Raw genomic sequence first — 17,003 nt, 5'->3', positions numbered from 1 at the left:
GTTTTTTCACCTTAATGCATAGAATGCATTAAGGTGAAAAAACTTTTACCTTTACAACCCCTTTAAGTTGACCATATGAAAAAAGGGGGGCGGGAATGGGACTTTAACCCCCTTCCTGACCAGAGCACTTTTTGCGATTCGGCACTGCGTCGCTTTAACTGACAATTGCGCAGTCGTGCGACGTTGCACCCAAACAAAATTATCCTCCTTTTTTTCCCCACAAATAGAGCTTTCTTTTGGTGGTATTTGATCACCTCTGTGTTTTTTATTTTTTGCGCTAAAAACAAAAAAAGAGCGACAGTTTTGAAAAAACGCATTATTTTTAATTTTTGCTACAATAAATATCCCCCAAAAATATATAAAAAAAACAAGTTTTTCCTCAGTTTAGGCCGATATGTATTCTTCTACATATTCTTGGTAAAAAAAAAATCGCAATAAGCGTATATTGATTGGTTTGCGCAAAAGTTATAGCGTCTATAAAATAGGGGATAGTTTTATGGCATTTTTATTATACTTTTTTTTTACTAGTAATGGCGGCGATCTGCGATTTTTATCAGGACTGCGACATTATGGCGGACATATCAGACACTTTTGACACATTTTTGGGACCATTGGAATTTATACAGCGATCAGTGCTATAAAAATGCACTGATTATTGTAAAAATGACACTGTCAGGGAAGGGGTTAACACTAGGGGGGCGATCAAGGGGTTAATTGTGTTCCCTAGTGTGTGTTCTAACTGAAGGGGGGAGGGGACTGTGCAGGGGAGATGACAGATCGATGTTCATACTCTGTATGAACAGATGATCAGGCTCTTCTCCCCTCAGAGAACCATAAACTGTGTGTTTACACACACAGATCCTGGTTCTCCGTGTGTCAGCAGCGATCGCAGGAGCCCGGCGGTGATCGTGACCGCAGGGCACTCACATTGGCTCCAGGGGAGAGTAGCAGGCGCCCCTAGTGGCCACAGGGCGAAGCAACGTAACATAACGTCGTTTTGCCCAGCCATGCCATTCTGCCGCAGTAGAACTGCGGTGGCTGGTCGACAAGTGGTTAAATGAAGCATGTAGGTATAAAAATAAATTTTATTGTATATGTAAATAATATAGTACATGATGGTAATAATGAATCATTATACATGAACAGTTGATATATATATATAGATGAATCATACAATAAAGGCAAGGAAACCACATAATTGCAGACAGTAGATATCACATAATACTGAAAACCATTGAATAAAACACATATTAAACTAAAGCATGGCATATAGCAGCTCTACGCGTTTTGTAGATTAATCCACTCTTCAGGAGCATGCACGTGGATTGAATCTGAAGTGTATTGGTAGAAAAATTTTCTATAAGGTCCGACCCTATCAAGGAAAAGGAACCCTTAGGGGGTCTCCGATCTCTAGTGCCATGCCGTCATCACAAAGCTACAACTGTAAGTATTTTAGAGAGTGGGGGTTTTATAGTCTTAATCTCCATTTCAATATATAATAATTTCCTTTTCCTTGATAGGGTCAGACCTTATAGAAATCTCTTCTACCATTACACTTCAGATTCAATTCACGGGCATGCTCCCGACGTGTAGATCGATCTAGGAAATGTGTAGAGCTGCTATATGCCATGTTTTAGTTTATGTGTTTTATTAGATATTTTTCAGTATTATGTGATATCTACTGTCTGCAATTATGTGGTTTCCTTGCCTTTATTGTATGATTCATGTGTGTATATATATATATATATATAACTGTTCATGTATAATGATTCATGATTACCATCATGTACTGTATTATTAACATATACAATAAAACTGATTTTTATACCTACGTGCTTCATTTAAAGTCCCATTTCCTTCCCCCTTTTTTCAATTAGACAGGGGTGGAGGCACTGCACCTTACCAGGTCACCGGCTCATTTAAAGTCCCAATTGCTGCTCTCTCCTTTTTTAAGCTGACCATAGAGAGTGTGATTTTCTTTCCTGCAACCACGAGTTGCAGGAATAAAAGAAAAGCTCAACATCCCTATCAACACTGTCAGTGTTGATGGGACAATCCCTCCCGCAGAGCTATTGTGTTCTCCCGACGGGGGGGTTGCGGGGAGCCGTCCCTGCCAGGAGAACACCCAGTGATTATTGCTAGCGGCTATAGCCGCTGGCAATAGTCGCATGAAAAATCTGACAGGTTGGTTGTACCCAAGTTGATCGATTGATCAGCTTGGGGACAATCAGCCTGCACATACATGGTTTGAAACTTGGCTGGTTCCTGCTGAACCAGCCAAGGTTTGATCCCTCGAATTTTAATTGTGAGATATAAAAGAAATACTTGCACTCATTTTCTTATGCATGTTTTTTCTACCTCTGCCAGGTTGTGGAGATGAATATATTTGAAGGGATGGAATGCCATGGAGCACCAGAGGTTGTTATTAGCCAAGGACGGGTTGTTCTAGAAGGTGAAACTCTTCACGTCAGCCAAGGGTCAGGCCGCTTCGTTCAAAGGAAGACGTTCCCTGATTTTGTCTACAAGCGGATTAAAGCCAGGAATAGAGTGAGTATTGTTCAAGTACATTTCTGTCTCAGCAATGCCCTTAACCTGATTTTGTTCTTCCCCTTGCTTTTTTTTAGAGCAGATCATTGGCCATAGAAGGCTAACCCTTTCATGCTGCCAGTGTATATTGATTGGGGGTAGAGAACTTCTCCAGTGCTGGCAGTGTATGCAGGTGGCAGGCCTGTAGTTTGAAATCATTTCACTGTATCCAGTCACTGGAGAGAATAGACGGTTAGGGTCACACTGACTCTCTACAATGGAGATCAATTATTTTCATTCTATCTTTTTAGGAAAACCAACAATGTAATTTATATTGGCATGGTAAAAGACAAGTTCCTCAGATTGGGATTTTAAACTGACCACAAACAGTAGTCGTACAAGAATATACAATTTATTAATATATATGACAAAAAACAATGTTCAAAGATAGTAAAAACAAACACATATGTTGGGGCAGATATGAGAACAGCTGAGAAGGAAGCCCAAGATTGTCAAGCCGACAATGTCCAACGCGTTTCAAAAAAACACAGTGCAGATCTTCTTCAGGGAATAAGAGGGCTCGAAACTTCCAAAACTGTGGCTTAAGTCCCAAGTGTAAGTGTTCCACCCGAACAGCAGAAAATAACTCAACAAATGAAGAAAGAGAATGTCAGAGCCACGCACGAACAACAGGCCAGGGTATCACCGACCAACAATGATTCACGTAAGACACAGTGGGCACTCAGAGGGAGTGCTGCTGGCCGATTAATTTAACTGTGATGTATCTCAAATCACAGGAGCTTCACAAAAAATATTCGTCCTCTAGAGGCGTATCGTGTCAATAATAGACACAGTCTCAATCTCTATATACAAGCCTTCACAAAATCACCGGCCAATTGTATAGGGGTCTGTCATGAGACTAGGGTACCCATATAGTCTTGTAATTGGAGTGTCCTAGTATGGCTATAGAGGTTTCTTGGAGATAAAAAGATTGAGAAAAGCTTTGGCTTCATAGTTTTATCCACAATATAGAGATTCCAGAAGGCCAGTCACTAATGTTATGGCTATTTACATGATGATATACAGTATATTTTCCATATATTAGCACCACTTCCAGAAATCAACCCCTTCAGTCCTCATAAATATCAGCTTTTAGTAGATGCTGGAGAGTTGAATCAATGGGTTGTCATGTCTGTCAGGGACTATGGTGGAGAGTTATATGTGTTTTGAATAGGTCCAACTGTCCCTAATGATTATTATTTAATTTATTTCATGGAGTGGGGAAATTACAACCACCCAATTAGAAAGAAGGCAAATCTGCAAACAGAACTGAAATCTATGCTGGATAGATATCACCAATGCAGTCCCCTAGAAATATAAGACGCTAATGAGTGAGTCAGTCTGATGGTACACCTATAACTGACTCTAAATGATTAAGTTTAGGAGTTTTCCGTGAAGGTTGCTGTTAATGCTGCAGAATAGAAAGACATTTTAGACGTTTATGTGCTTCCAACCTTGTGGGAACTGTTTGGGGAGAGAACTGAAGCCAGCTGTATAAAGGCATGGTTTAATGAGTGTCGTGTAGAGGAACTTTAGTGTCCTGTGTAGAAGAACTTTAGTTTGGAATAAACTGGAGCGCTGATTGCACACTAGGTTTACTCGTCCAACATCAGTAAATCACTTCAGAAATGCTTATTTGGCTTTAAAGGCTCAAATTCCCAGAGACACACGGAAACATTTTGGGAAAGCCTATGCAGAACAGGTTGAAAGCCTTCTCTCATGTAGTCATTATGGTGTGGTGTCCACAAACTTTTGGCCATATAGTATTTTAAAGGCTATTCTCTAGAACAGTGGTTCTCAACCCTGTCCTCAAGTACCCCCAAAAGGCCATGTTTGTAGGTTTTTTTTTTTTCTCTTGCACAGGTACTTTAAATCAGAGTCAATGGCTTGGTATTTTGGACAGCTATTTTATCTAAGAGAAATTCCCAAAACATGGCCTGTTGGGGGTACTTGAGGACAAGGTTGAGAACCACTGCTCTAGAAGAGAACACATGTATTTGTCAGATATTTTAGGCCAGCAGTTCTCAACCAGGGTGCCATTTGGGTTTGTCAGGGGTGTTATCACCGGCACCATAGAAATGCTAATCCAGAGTGGACAGTATTCAAGACAGCCACAGCTTTCAGAAGGGGAGGTAAGTCCAACTCCAACTAGACCTGCTCCACTTCCCACCCACTGCCATCTTGCCACAACCTCGCTGTGATAAAAAATGGAGGGTAGGAATGTTAGGCTCCATTTGCATGGACATTTAGCCATGCTGCGAATACCAGCAAAAAGAATCTACTGATTCCTTTAGGTGGGATTGACAGCTGTGTGCGGATAGCTGCAGCCACCAAGCCTGTACAATGCAATGACAGGCTGTTGGTGGCAGCATCTATTCTTGTGCGGCAAGCTGCGATCACTACAGGTAATCACTGGCTGTGCCAACACTCATGAATAGCTGTGGCCAGTGGTGGCCCATCCATTAGGGGCACCTGGAGGCCGCCACCTCTATCCACACCACCCCCTATATGGTTAATGAATAGATTCATGCATTGCATAATTCTATCTATGGCTACCGCGTCCTATTCAATTGTCGGCCAAAAAACATGAACGTAGTTACATATGACGAGGAATTTCAGCTCTTGAGCGCCATCCTTTGGGCCCCTTCTGCTAATTTCGTGTTTGGTGAGCATTGATTCCGAGCATGCGTGTTTGTATTTTTGACTTTTGTGTGACGGATTTATGTACTGACCATCAGAAAATCTGACAACTAACCGTTGTCCACCGAAAATACTAGCATGTTGGCAGAAAGTTGGACAACAATTGTCAAAAAACAAACATGTGACTTAAATGAGGTGTCCATGGTGATCACAGGTACATGCATAAATAATAGTATGAAAAATATCAAAATTTATTTAAATCATTGACATCGAATACAGGTCTTACATATAGATGACAATTCATAAGAACAGCAGCATAGCATATAGTCCTGAAAACAAAGCCACAATGACATACATCAAAGTATAATGAATACAGATATACATGGTGCATCTCTAATCCGACTAGTTTCACGAGCTCTCCTCGCATCATCAGGGGCTGATGTGTATATCTGATATCTGTACAACAAGTAACAAAATATATTGGGATATAGGTTATGATTGGACAACGATATGAGGCCAGAACTCGTGATCCCATACTCATTTGTCAGGTAATTGGCTCCAGAGGCCGACCCCCGGCAGGGGTGAGCGGAAAGCATCTCCCACGGGAGCTGAAGGGGCGAAGGCCAAAGCGTGAAGGACCGTGGTCAGGCACAGGGGAGGCACGGCAAGAAGATGAAGAGAGGGAAAGGAGGGTTGGACTCAGCTGTCACCCAGGATCATCGCAAAACGTACTCGCTATAAAGAAATGTATGAGTATGAATGTATGGATGTTAATCCAAAAAAATATATATGTATATGTAGCAGGGAATATCAAATAGTGTATTATGGTGCGAAGGGTGCACAGGTGTCCAACAAAGCAGGAAGGCGAAGGAAAGCAGGAACAGAAAAGATAGAAAAAAGGGAAGAAAAAAGAGAGGAAAAGGGGGCCCAAGTGTTGCCCCTAGGTCATGCAGGGTGTATTGACTATAAAAAGATGTATGGATATCTGTATGTAGGTAGTTTATGTAACAACAATCATGGTATCCTAGATGACTAATAAATCTTTATATAGTGTACTCACTATGAGGGATTGTACATGTATGTATGTATCTTAAATAATTAGTATCAATTAGTTCCCGGCGAGCGTGCGGTGTTTTCAGGACTATATGCTATGCTGCTGTTCTTATGAATTGTCATCTATATGTATGACCTGTATTCGATGTCAATGATTTAAATAAATTTTGATATTTTTCATACTATTATTTATTCATGTACCTGTGATCACCATGAACACCTCATTTAAAGTCCCATGTTTGTTTTTTGACAATTGTTGTCCAACTTTCTGCCAACATGCTAGTATTTTCGGGCGAATTTCTGTTTGTTTTTTGTGCAATTTAGGGATGGAGGTGTCTCTTGCTAGGGATCAGTTTTCAGCCTTTTTTCTTTTAACAATTGTCAAAAGGAGCATACTCATGGTCAGATTTTAGGCCAACAGTCTGACAACAGACAATCCCCTGCCAACAATCGCATCGTGTGTACGAGGCTTAACTCACTGTCGTTGAGATGACACCTTTGATTTCCCTGTGTCTGTCAGTCCCGTGTTGATGCAGATAGTCCAGCCAAATAATCAGTTTGTTATTTCCCGGATAGTATAAATCCTTATCCAACGGCTATAGTATCAGCATGGGTGTCTGTGTAAGCAGCTCTCCGGCGGATCCAGACTTTATTGTCGTGACTTTTGTTCTGTTTTTATTGATGTCAGCAGAGAATGGACTTCAGCCCGCTCTCTGCTATAAACGGGTCACAGGAGTGCAAAACTAATTGCACTCCTGTGACCCATAGGAGAAGCCCAGCCAAACGAGCCCAGGCTGCACTGCTCCTTTACATATTACTGATAAATATCACACTTCCAATTTGAAAGGCCTCTTTAAAAAAGTTTTTAAAATCGTTTTAAAGGTTAATAATCTTAATTATCTCAGGAGATGCATGTTTTTTTTCTGTTTGATCTATGTACTTGTAGTAGTGTTAATTATTTTTACTATCTTTGTAGCACATTACTAGATTACTGAGCAGTTTAATAAGTCTGTATAAATGAGGTCACACAGCTCTACCAGGAGCCTCTCACCCACTTGAAAGCGTTCTCTGCATGACGGATTCAATGTGATGGCTACTACATCCCTGCAGCTCTGCTCGTCTGGAAAAATCACTGTGGATTAATGTTATCCTGGAACCTGGGAACGTTTAAGTCTTACTTTTCTTATAAAGTCCAGCCCCAGTTATCCTCACATAAGGGCAAGACTGAGAGGGAAACGTATGGAGGCCTCTGGGTGTCCTCCGCACCTGTCATCCTGGAAATACATTTCTGCCTTTTTGATTTGAAGCTCAGAATGCAGAAAGTAATGATGTCATTATCCCCCCCAGCAGCCTATCACTTCGCATGCATTTAGCCGTGGTAATGAAAGATGATTTCTGATTGGTTTGTATGAATCACGGCTCTTTACGCATTACTTTACAAAATATAGTATATGGTGCTTAAAGTACTATCATATTTATTCAATAGAGCGGTGCAAAAGAGTGTAAAGAGTAAGGATGAGCACCCCTCCCCGGTTCGGTTCGCACCAGAACATGCGAACAGGCAAAAAACTCGGACGAACACACGAACACCGTTAAAGTCTATGGGACACGAACATGAAAAATCAAAAATTCTCATTTTAGAGCTTATATGAAAGTTATTGCCATAAAAAGTGTTTGGGGACATGTATCAATGCAAAAAAAAGTTTCAAAAACATCAGTTTTTTAGGGAGTAGTGATTTTTTTTAATGCTTAAAGTGAAACAATAAAAATTTAATATTTCTTTAAATATCATGCCTGGGGGGAGGGGGGGGGGGTGTCTATAGTATGCCTGTAAAGTGGCACAGTTTTCCCATGTTTAGAACAATACCACAGCAAAATGACATTTCTAAAGGAAAAAAGTCATTTAAAACTGATGGCGGCTGAATTGAATTGTCGGCAATATAGATAAAACTCATTAAAGAAAACAGCATGGGTCCGTCCCCCCCCCCCCGTCCATTACTAGGCCCTTTGGGTCTCGTATGAATATTAAGGCAAACCCCGAACCAGAATGTAAAAAAAAATTCCGTGGGGGGTCCCCCCAAAATCCATACAGGCCCTTCAGGTCTGGTATGGATTTCAAGGGGAACCCTGCGCCAAAATAAAAAAAATGGCGTAGGGGCCCCCCAAAATCCATACCAGACCCTTATCCGAGCACGCAACCTGGCAGGCTGCAGGAAAAGAGGTGGGACAACGAGAGAGCACCCCCCCTCCTCCTGAACCGTACCAGGCCACATGCCCTCAACATGGTCCCTCAGCAGGACTCTCCAGCACACTGATTGATTCCTGCTGAACTGACTGAATTTGAATGCATCTATGTCCAGCTTAACTGTTTCGCTTTTGAGTTTTCATTAGTGCTCACGGTGGGGAGGTCCACTTTGGGTTTAGGGCTTGCAAACAGATGAAAAACACATAAAAGATGAAACAAATTCAACAGCTACACGAAATTTGCTCAAAGTAGATGAAAATAACTGGTCAAAAATGAATAAAACACAGACAAGAGATTGATGTGAACATACTGTACCATACACCAACCAATGTCGGGAATGCTCGGGGTTAGGGTGGTAAATAAGCCCACCAGGTATGATAAGAGGTTTGCATTACTGATCGATTCTGGAACATCCTGAATAAGCAGATCTTGGCGTCTTTCTCTGTTTTCCAGATCTTCCTGCTGTTACTGAACTTGGGAAACATTATGCTTTAAATGATGTTCCTCAAGCACATGGACATACTGGACTAAGTCATCAAATTTAGTCCCTAGGTGATCCATGCATTCCCCTATCTATTTCTCCCCTTCCTGTGCACTTTTGCCCACTTCTAGAGATATACTTTGAGCAATATTATGCAAAAGTACCTGGAGTTTATAAGCTTGTCTTTGTGAGATAAGGTACTAAGTGAGGCAGAGATGGCAGGAAAGAAGCACTGTCCTGATCCTTCATGACCTGAGCAGGTCTGCAGGCTCTGCTGGGCAGTCGAGATTAATCAAGATTGGGGATGCAGGCCAGATCAGAAAGGTCTTCTGCCAGTCAGTTTTCCCCATAAGATGTGTGGGTGAATTTTGTGGTAAGAACAGATGCCCCCAGGCTAATAATCACAGCTTGAAGTGGAGCAGGAGTTATGGACAATGCATATGTGATGGAGCTCCTGTGTTGAGCATCCGCCATGTCTGACTGCGGCGTATGCACTGTACCATACTGTAATTAGATGAATGAAAGATAATTTTTGATTGGTTGCTCTGGGTTACTGTACTTTTCTGTTTTAATATGTTTATTGGTTTTGAGAATAAACATGTGAATACAAAGGCAAGCTTGTAAATCGCCCACGCAGGGGCTAGATAATGGGTAGACATTACAATTTGAGCAATAAAGATCACAATTATGATAACCAAAATGACAGAAGTCTGAAATTTTGGGATGATACTGAAAGATGAAAACTTCAAAAATGGTATGTCCCCAAAATCTACATGCAGCCACCACGATGGGAGGCTTTTCTCCTGCAGCCCACCCCATGGGCCGCGACAGTGTGAACAGGAACAGAGAGGAACTAGAATATAACCAAGGAAAACAAAAAAAAAAACAAGAAAAGAGGGTTGGTTACTGTACTTTTCAAAGCATTGCTCATATCCATTGTTGTTGGTTGAACTAGATGGACATGTGTCTTTTTTTTTCAACCGGACTAACGATGTAACTACATTGCCTTTTGCAGTTAACGCAATGCAAAGTACCTCTATGGAAATCTCTGATGTTAGCTGCAATGACTCCTGGACTGAATTCTAGTTGTGTGGAAGAGAAGCTTTAACCCAACCTTTCTCAACCAGGGTTTCCTTGAGCCATTGCTGATTGACCCCTCATTTGATGCATAGTTCCCGGGTCAACACCACTTGGAAGAGTCACCAGCATGACACCAATGATCTTTTTAGCTATCTGTAGGCAGCATTATGAACATCATGGTAAAGGGTGGGCATTATTTCTACTGAGCATCCATGCATTGATATGCAGCACTGATGGGCACTGTTAGGCGGCACTGATATGCAGCACTAATAGGTGGCACTGATGGGCACTGACTGGCATCACTGCTGGGCCTGCACGGATAATGAGGGCACTGAAAATTAGTGCCCTGATTACAGTATCTGTGCAGATCTCCCCTGTGAGGAAATGCCACTGCCACTTTTCAACGGACCCTCAATAAATTGGTTTTAGCAAGGGTTCTGCGGTTCCTCGGGGGAAATGGTCAGGAAAGGCTGCTCTAACCATTCAGCTTTGCTGCTAGAGACATCACTCCTTATCTTACATGCAGTTCAGGAATCTGAGAATTGCAGCCGTATCAGAATCTTCTCACACAGGTGTTTTGAGTCTTGTCAGGTCCTCTTTAACTCCAAAAAAAACTGTATGAAAAGCAATGTGGAGAAAGGACTCTCTGTGATACCACCCAAGTGACCTTCCCCTATATTTATCCGTGATGTTGTAGGAAGTTCTAAACAAACTATGCTGTGGGCCCCGGGACCATTTCTTCTTTGTGATCCCTTGATACACGCATCTGACATGTATTTTTATTTAAAACAAAAGGAAATTAGCTCATATTCACTTTCCCCTGTAAAAGCTCCTAATGTAATATAATGTATAGTATGAAATAAGGGGCTCGTAGGCACTTGAGATAAAACTCGGGAAAATAGGACGTGGCAGTTCTCTCTGAAGAATTGGCTTTGATGGTTATAAAGGCTCTGGCGGTTCCTCTGGGGGTTACATTACAGAATGCAAGGGGATAAGTGCTCTCTAAGCATCGCAGCTAATGTTGGTTACAATATTATGTTATATCGAGAGGAAGAGAAAATTAGGTCAGTTCATTTGTGCTGTAATCATTACATATTCTAACACGTTCCTATGGGGACTGGAATCCTATAATTGTGTCCTGCATGCCAAGAGCCTACCGCACAAATTATTAATCATGTCGAATTGTCTTCATTTTTTAGAAGTTAGACATTTCAGATGCTGTTTTAGAATAAATTTAGCTCATTTTATATCATGCAAATTGCAATTGGCACCGACCAATAAGAAATCAGCTTTTCTAGTCCATTAAAGTATAACTAAAGGCAAAACATTTTTCTAGATTTGGATAAAATGGACAGGAGTTAGACGCACTGTGATTTATTTTTATTTTTTTTGACTGTGTCCCTGTTAGAGAGATCTACTCTTTCGAATTGTCCCGATCAACAATGTCAGGGGGGATAAACGTGAGGGTAAATCTAAACCTTAGAGTGGCCACCAGAACAGGAATAGAGGTAAAACCTTGCAATTAGGGGGCACTTGTTTTCATGACAATTTAAAAGGGGATTACATTAAAACAATATCATCTTGCTTCCTGATGTGTCTACAGGACAGGAAGTAAAGGACAATTTCTCCAATGAGATACAGATGGAAAAAGAAAAGCTGACAGCAGTCTTAACCCTCCCTTACTCTATCCAATATGGAAAAAAAGTTTTGGCTTTAGATATACTTTTAAAGGTTAAGTTTACCTTACAATAAAATTTCCCATGCATGCCTGCATACCCATTACATTAGAAAACATTGCTCGGGTTTGGGAAAAGAAGCTACCTTCAATGCCATACCTGTAGGCCGCACATGGCCTCATTCAAGCCTGTCCGAAAAACCTCCTAGTCAGGCAAACCCATCCTGCTCAGATGGAGACAAAGACTCACCCAAGCTCTACCGCATATTTATATGATAAGGAGTTGAATAACGGTGCTCAGGCCATTGTGTCCCATACATCAAAATTGCAAAAAGAATGCCGGCAAATTGATTTCTTCTTCTTAAATCTTTATTGAGCACAGACAGCAGTGGGACATCAAAACGCTAACATGTTTCAGCAAAAGCCTTCCTCATAGCAGTGCTATGAGGAAGGCTTTTGCCGAAACATGTTAGCGTTTTGATGTCGCACTGCTGTCTGTGCTCAATAAAGATTTAAGAAGAAGCAATCGAGCTGCCAGCATTCTTTTTGCATCCTGCCCAGATGGTAGGATTGGCCGAACATTGGGTGTGTGCCCTCAGTTTCACAGGAACGAGTGTTCTGGCTCGTTCAGAGGGAGAGAACGAGGACTGCACATAAGCAGGTTTTGAACAAGCCAGAACACTCGTTTCTGTAAAGCTGGGGGCACACACCCAACATCTGGGTTGTCCTGCCATCTAGGCAGGACAGAGGGTACCTCCTACCTAAGAGTTTTTCGTACTGGCTTTAAAGGGGCCGTGCATGGCCTACAAGTATGACTTTCTTAAAAGGCTCCTTTTTTAAAACCTGAGCAGTGTTTTTTTTTTTATTTACTCTACTGGGGATGCTTGGGCAAGTTTATTGTAAGGCTGGGTTCACAGCATTGCGAATTGGATGTGGAATCTCCGCATCCAATTCGCAATAGCAGGAGATTTTGCCCGGCTCTCTATGGAGCCGGTTCACATATCTCCGCAGCAGATCTGGTGTGTTTTGCACAAAAATGCTGTTCGTCTTTTGGTCTGTTTCAGGTCTGAATTCAGCCCAAATTTCAGGCTGAATTCGGACCTGAAACGGTGAACCAGGACTCACCGGACCCCTGCTGTGAGCCACATGCTCACAGGAGGGCTCACGTGTGAACCGAGCCTAAAGGTGAACTAACCCTTAAATATATATCTAATTGATTGTTATAAGTTAGTAAGCCCCATTCTCCACTATAATAGGTTTGTAATGTTATATACGGTAAGTGCATATGAATTGACAAATTTATTTATTTATTATTATTTATTTCAGGTACTTATATAGCGCCGTCAATTTACGCAGCGCTTTACATATACAAATTTGAATGAATGTCAAAGTAAAATAAAGTGGACGTATGGACATGATAAAAAATTTAATATTTGAAGCAGTCTGTCCAGCATTGTTCCAGGTATGGATATTTTTTACATAGTTACATTGGTCCAGCTTGGAGCAATGTAACAATGCATATATCATACCTGGCCAATGCCTTTGGAAGATGGAAAACCTCTGAAGACAATGCTACACCAGTGATCTTCACTTGCTTCCAGGTCTCACTCCAAGCGGCTGCCCTGCTGAATTCTGAACACAGAAGGAAGACCACTAGTCATGGACGCCATTCAGAGAATGCTTTGCATTTTTTGAATGAATGCAAAGTGTTCTATGATTGGACGAGGTAGAGAGGCGAGGCGGGGTGGTGACGTCACGCTCTCCACCAGTGGAGGCTGGTGCTCTATTTTTTTGGGTGAGGGCAGCCAACAACCCCCCCCCCATTCGTCGGCTGATTGGCGAACAAACCTCCCCCTCCACTCACTCTCGAACGTCTACCCACCAGCTCCGCACTTACCCCATCCAGGTCTGGGGCAGCTTCAGTGGCTCCCCCCTGCATCTCCTCCTTGGCAAATTCCCCCCTGCTTCTGCTCATGGCCAATGCGGTCTCTTCTCAAGACCCGCTTCCTGATTGGCCAGGAGGAGAAGCAGGAAGACAATAGCGAATGTTTTTCCGCTATTGACACACAACTCGGTGGGCCCACCTTTTTTGAAGCCAATTAGAGCTTCAGGCTCTAATCATGTGCTTCAAAACAAAAAAAAACATTGAAATTCATGCGTCTGGCACCCTGCATGTAGATTAGGCAGCCGGGCGCATTCGCCACTGCTCTCCACCTTGTCCAATCAGAGAAAGCAGAGAAATGCAACAGGGCAGCTGCTTGGCATGGAACCCTAAAGCAAGTTGAGATTACTGTAGTAGCGGTGTATACTTCATTGATTTCCAGCTTCCAGGGGCATCAGTAAGGTATGGTATATACATAGTTACATTGGTCCAAGCTGGACCATACAATTAAGTTTAACATATCCATGGCTGGAATTCTTCCTTAAATTGACTTTGAAAGAGACTAACAAATGAATGCTCAACTCCATATAACACATTTTAAAGTGATTGTAAACCTTCACCTTGTAAAACAACCCATTCAGTTTAAAATAGAAATGAGAGGCAAAACATGTGTATATAGATATAAAAAAAAATATTATAAATACCTTTTATTCCCTCTATTCTCAGCTGCAGAAGAGGGGAGGAGGAGAAGCAACAGTACCCTGAGCTTCCCAGTGAAAGGCTGTGCAGGGGTGGGGGTGGTGGGTGGGGGGGGGGGGGGGCGGGGGAGTTGTCAGCACAAGTCTGATCATTGGAGGAGAGCAGGCTGAGAACTGACCACAGGGTGTTCTCCTCAGTGTGATCAGTTGTTAATAGGGAAGCAGATGAACTGGCAGGAACACCAGGGATTACATGGAAGTATATGGAAACCCGCATCCAATTCGCATAGGTGTGAACCCAGCCTAAATGTTAGTACCAAATTATTATGTACCTTTAGGAAAGAATCCAGGCCCTTTTGAAAGCAATCTACTGAGCTGGCCAGAACCACCTGGAGGGGGTCTATTCCACATTTTCACAGCTCTTACTGTGAAGAAACCTTTCCATATTTGGAAATGAAATCTTTTTTCTTCTAGACATAAAGAGTGCCCCCTTGTCCTCTGTGGTGACCTTAAAGTGAATAACTCAGCATCAAGTTCACTATATGAACCACTTATGTATTTGTACATGGTGATCATATCCCCCTTAATCTCCTCTTCTCAAGAAGGAATAAATTCAGTTCCTCTAATCTTTCTTCATAGCTGAGCTCCTCCATGCCTCTTATCAGTTTGGTTGCACTTTCTCCAGTTCCCCGATATTCTTTTTGAGAACTGGTGCCCAAAACCGAACTGCATATTCCAGATGAGGTCTTACTAATGATTTGTACAGGGGGGCAAAATGATATCTCTCTCTGCAGTCCATACCTCTCCTAATACAAGAAAGGACTTTGCTCGCTTTGGAAACCGCAGCTTGGCATTGCATGCTATTATTGAGCTTATGATCTACCAAAACCCCCAGATCCTTCTCCACCATTGATTCCCCCAGTTGTATAGTATGTATGATGCATGCATATTCTTAGCCCCCAAGTGCATAACTTTACATTTATCAACATTAAACCTCATTTGCCACATAGTTCCCCAATTAGACAGTGCATTGAGGTTGGTTTGTAAATTGGAGACATCCTGTAAGGACGTTATTCCCCCACATAGCTTGGTGTCATCTGCAAAGACAGAAATGGTACTTTTAATCCCAGTGTGAAATTGGAAACTCCTGCGCTGTCGGGGGGGGGGGGCCTATGCTAAAAGGACACTGCTGCAACACCTAAGTACTGATCCAAGGCAGGACAAATGGGACAAAAGTGGGGGAAGATGGTAGTTGCGCTGTGATGAAGGGGGGGGGGGGGAGCTACAAAGATGACTAAAGTGGCAAAGTGAACTAAAAAAGCAGAAACGGGCCAATGCATGAATGGATCCTACATGCTAAAAGAACATGGTGGGGATGCAGTGCAGTGCAACGTAGCTGATCAACATGACATGTTGCGAGCAGACAAAGCCTAATATATAAAGGTAATCGTGAAACAGTGACTGCTTGAATATAGCAAAACAAAAATGCATATACCAACACAAATAGGGTGAATAATGACACAATGCAAAAAAAAAAAAAAATATATAATATATATAATGCAAGAAAAATATATGTGGGCTAGTGCCCCATTAGCAAAAACGTGCCAGATCATGGTGAACTACAAGTGACAAATCCCTAGGACAAACATGAATATTAGTTCTATCATCCAGTCCAAAAAGCAAAAACACGTAATGAGAAACACAAAACAAGTCCAATTGTGAAGGGAGGGGGGATCTTCAGTGAGGACACCTCCGTGTTTGCAAGCCGCTTACCTTACAGCTGTAAGGTGTACAGCCTGTGTTGCAAATGACCCGCAGGTGTAGACGTTCCGTGTATACAGGCAGTGACAATGATGAACATGCCAAGCGAAATAAAAAGTATACAGCATGTAAAATAACTCTGCAACGACCACAGTGGAGGGGGGGCAAGACACACACAGGGGGAGGTTGCACTCACTTTCATGAAGTGAGTGTAGGCATCAATCCACGAGCGCCGAGCTCGTATGCCTCCAGGAGTGTCACCAATCTGGAATCTGTCCCCGTGCCTGGAAACTGGAATATGTCCCCGTGCCTCTCTCCTCAGTGTTCGTCAGGTAGAGTAGTGATGTACAGTGTGAGGGGGAAAGAGACGCACACAGCGTGATCCCATATAGAAGGTATATTTATTTAATAAAACAAGTCCAATCAACTTACATTTAAAACAATGCTGCAGTGTGTAGTAACTACGAGCGCCGAGCTCGTCTCCTGTTGTTTGTCTATGGCAGCGTCCCGTGCTCCGATCCTAATGCATATCGTCACGTCACGTGACTTCTTCAGAGGATCTGTGTCATTATTCACCCTATTTGTGTTGGTATATGCATTTTTGTTTTGCTATATTCAAGCAGTCACTGTTTCACGATTACCTTTATATATTAGGCTTTGTCTGCCCGCAACATGTCATGTTGATCAGCTACGTTGACTGCACTGCATCCCCACCATGTTCTTTTAGCATGTAGGATCCATTCATGCATTGGCCCGTTTCTGCTTTTTTAGTTCACTTTGCCACTTTAGTCATCTTTGTAGCTTCCCTCCCCCCCCCTTCATCACAGCGCAACTACCATCTTCCCCCACTTTTAATCCCAGACCGTATGTAATTTATAAAGGTATTAAAAAGTAAGGATCCC

The 17,003-nt window shown here is 42.2% G+C and overlaps 1 protein-coding gene across 4 annotated transcripts in view; it reads left to right on the top strand.

Annotated features, from left to right (window-relative positions):
* DPYSL4 (dihydropyrimidinase like 4) overlaps nucleotides 1-17,003 on the top strand; it is an 82,702-nt gene that overhangs the window by 62,193 nt on the left and 3,506 nt on the right. For all 4 annotated transcript variants that reach the window (XM_073595675.1, XM_073595676.1, XM_073595677.1 and 1 more), the window contains exon 12: nucleotides 2,368-2,547. In XM_073595675.1, the coding sequence (XP_073451776.1) occupies nucleotides 2,368-2,547 (180 nt within the window). The remainder of the gene's footprint in view (nucleotides 1-2,367; nucleotides 2,548-17,003) is intronic.

This window comes from Aquarana catesbeiana, linkage group LG08, assembly GCF_042186555.1.
Source record: "Aquarana catesbeiana isolate 2022-GZ linkage group LG08, ASM4218655v1, whole genome shotgun sequence".
Classification (NCBI taxonomy): domain Eukaryota; kingdom Metazoa; phylum Chordata; class Amphibia; order Anura; family Ranidae; genus Aquarana; species Aquarana catesbeiana.
The sequence above is the reverse complement of the archived record's forward strand: the minus strand, read 5'-3'. Positions and strand labels throughout refer to the sequence as shown.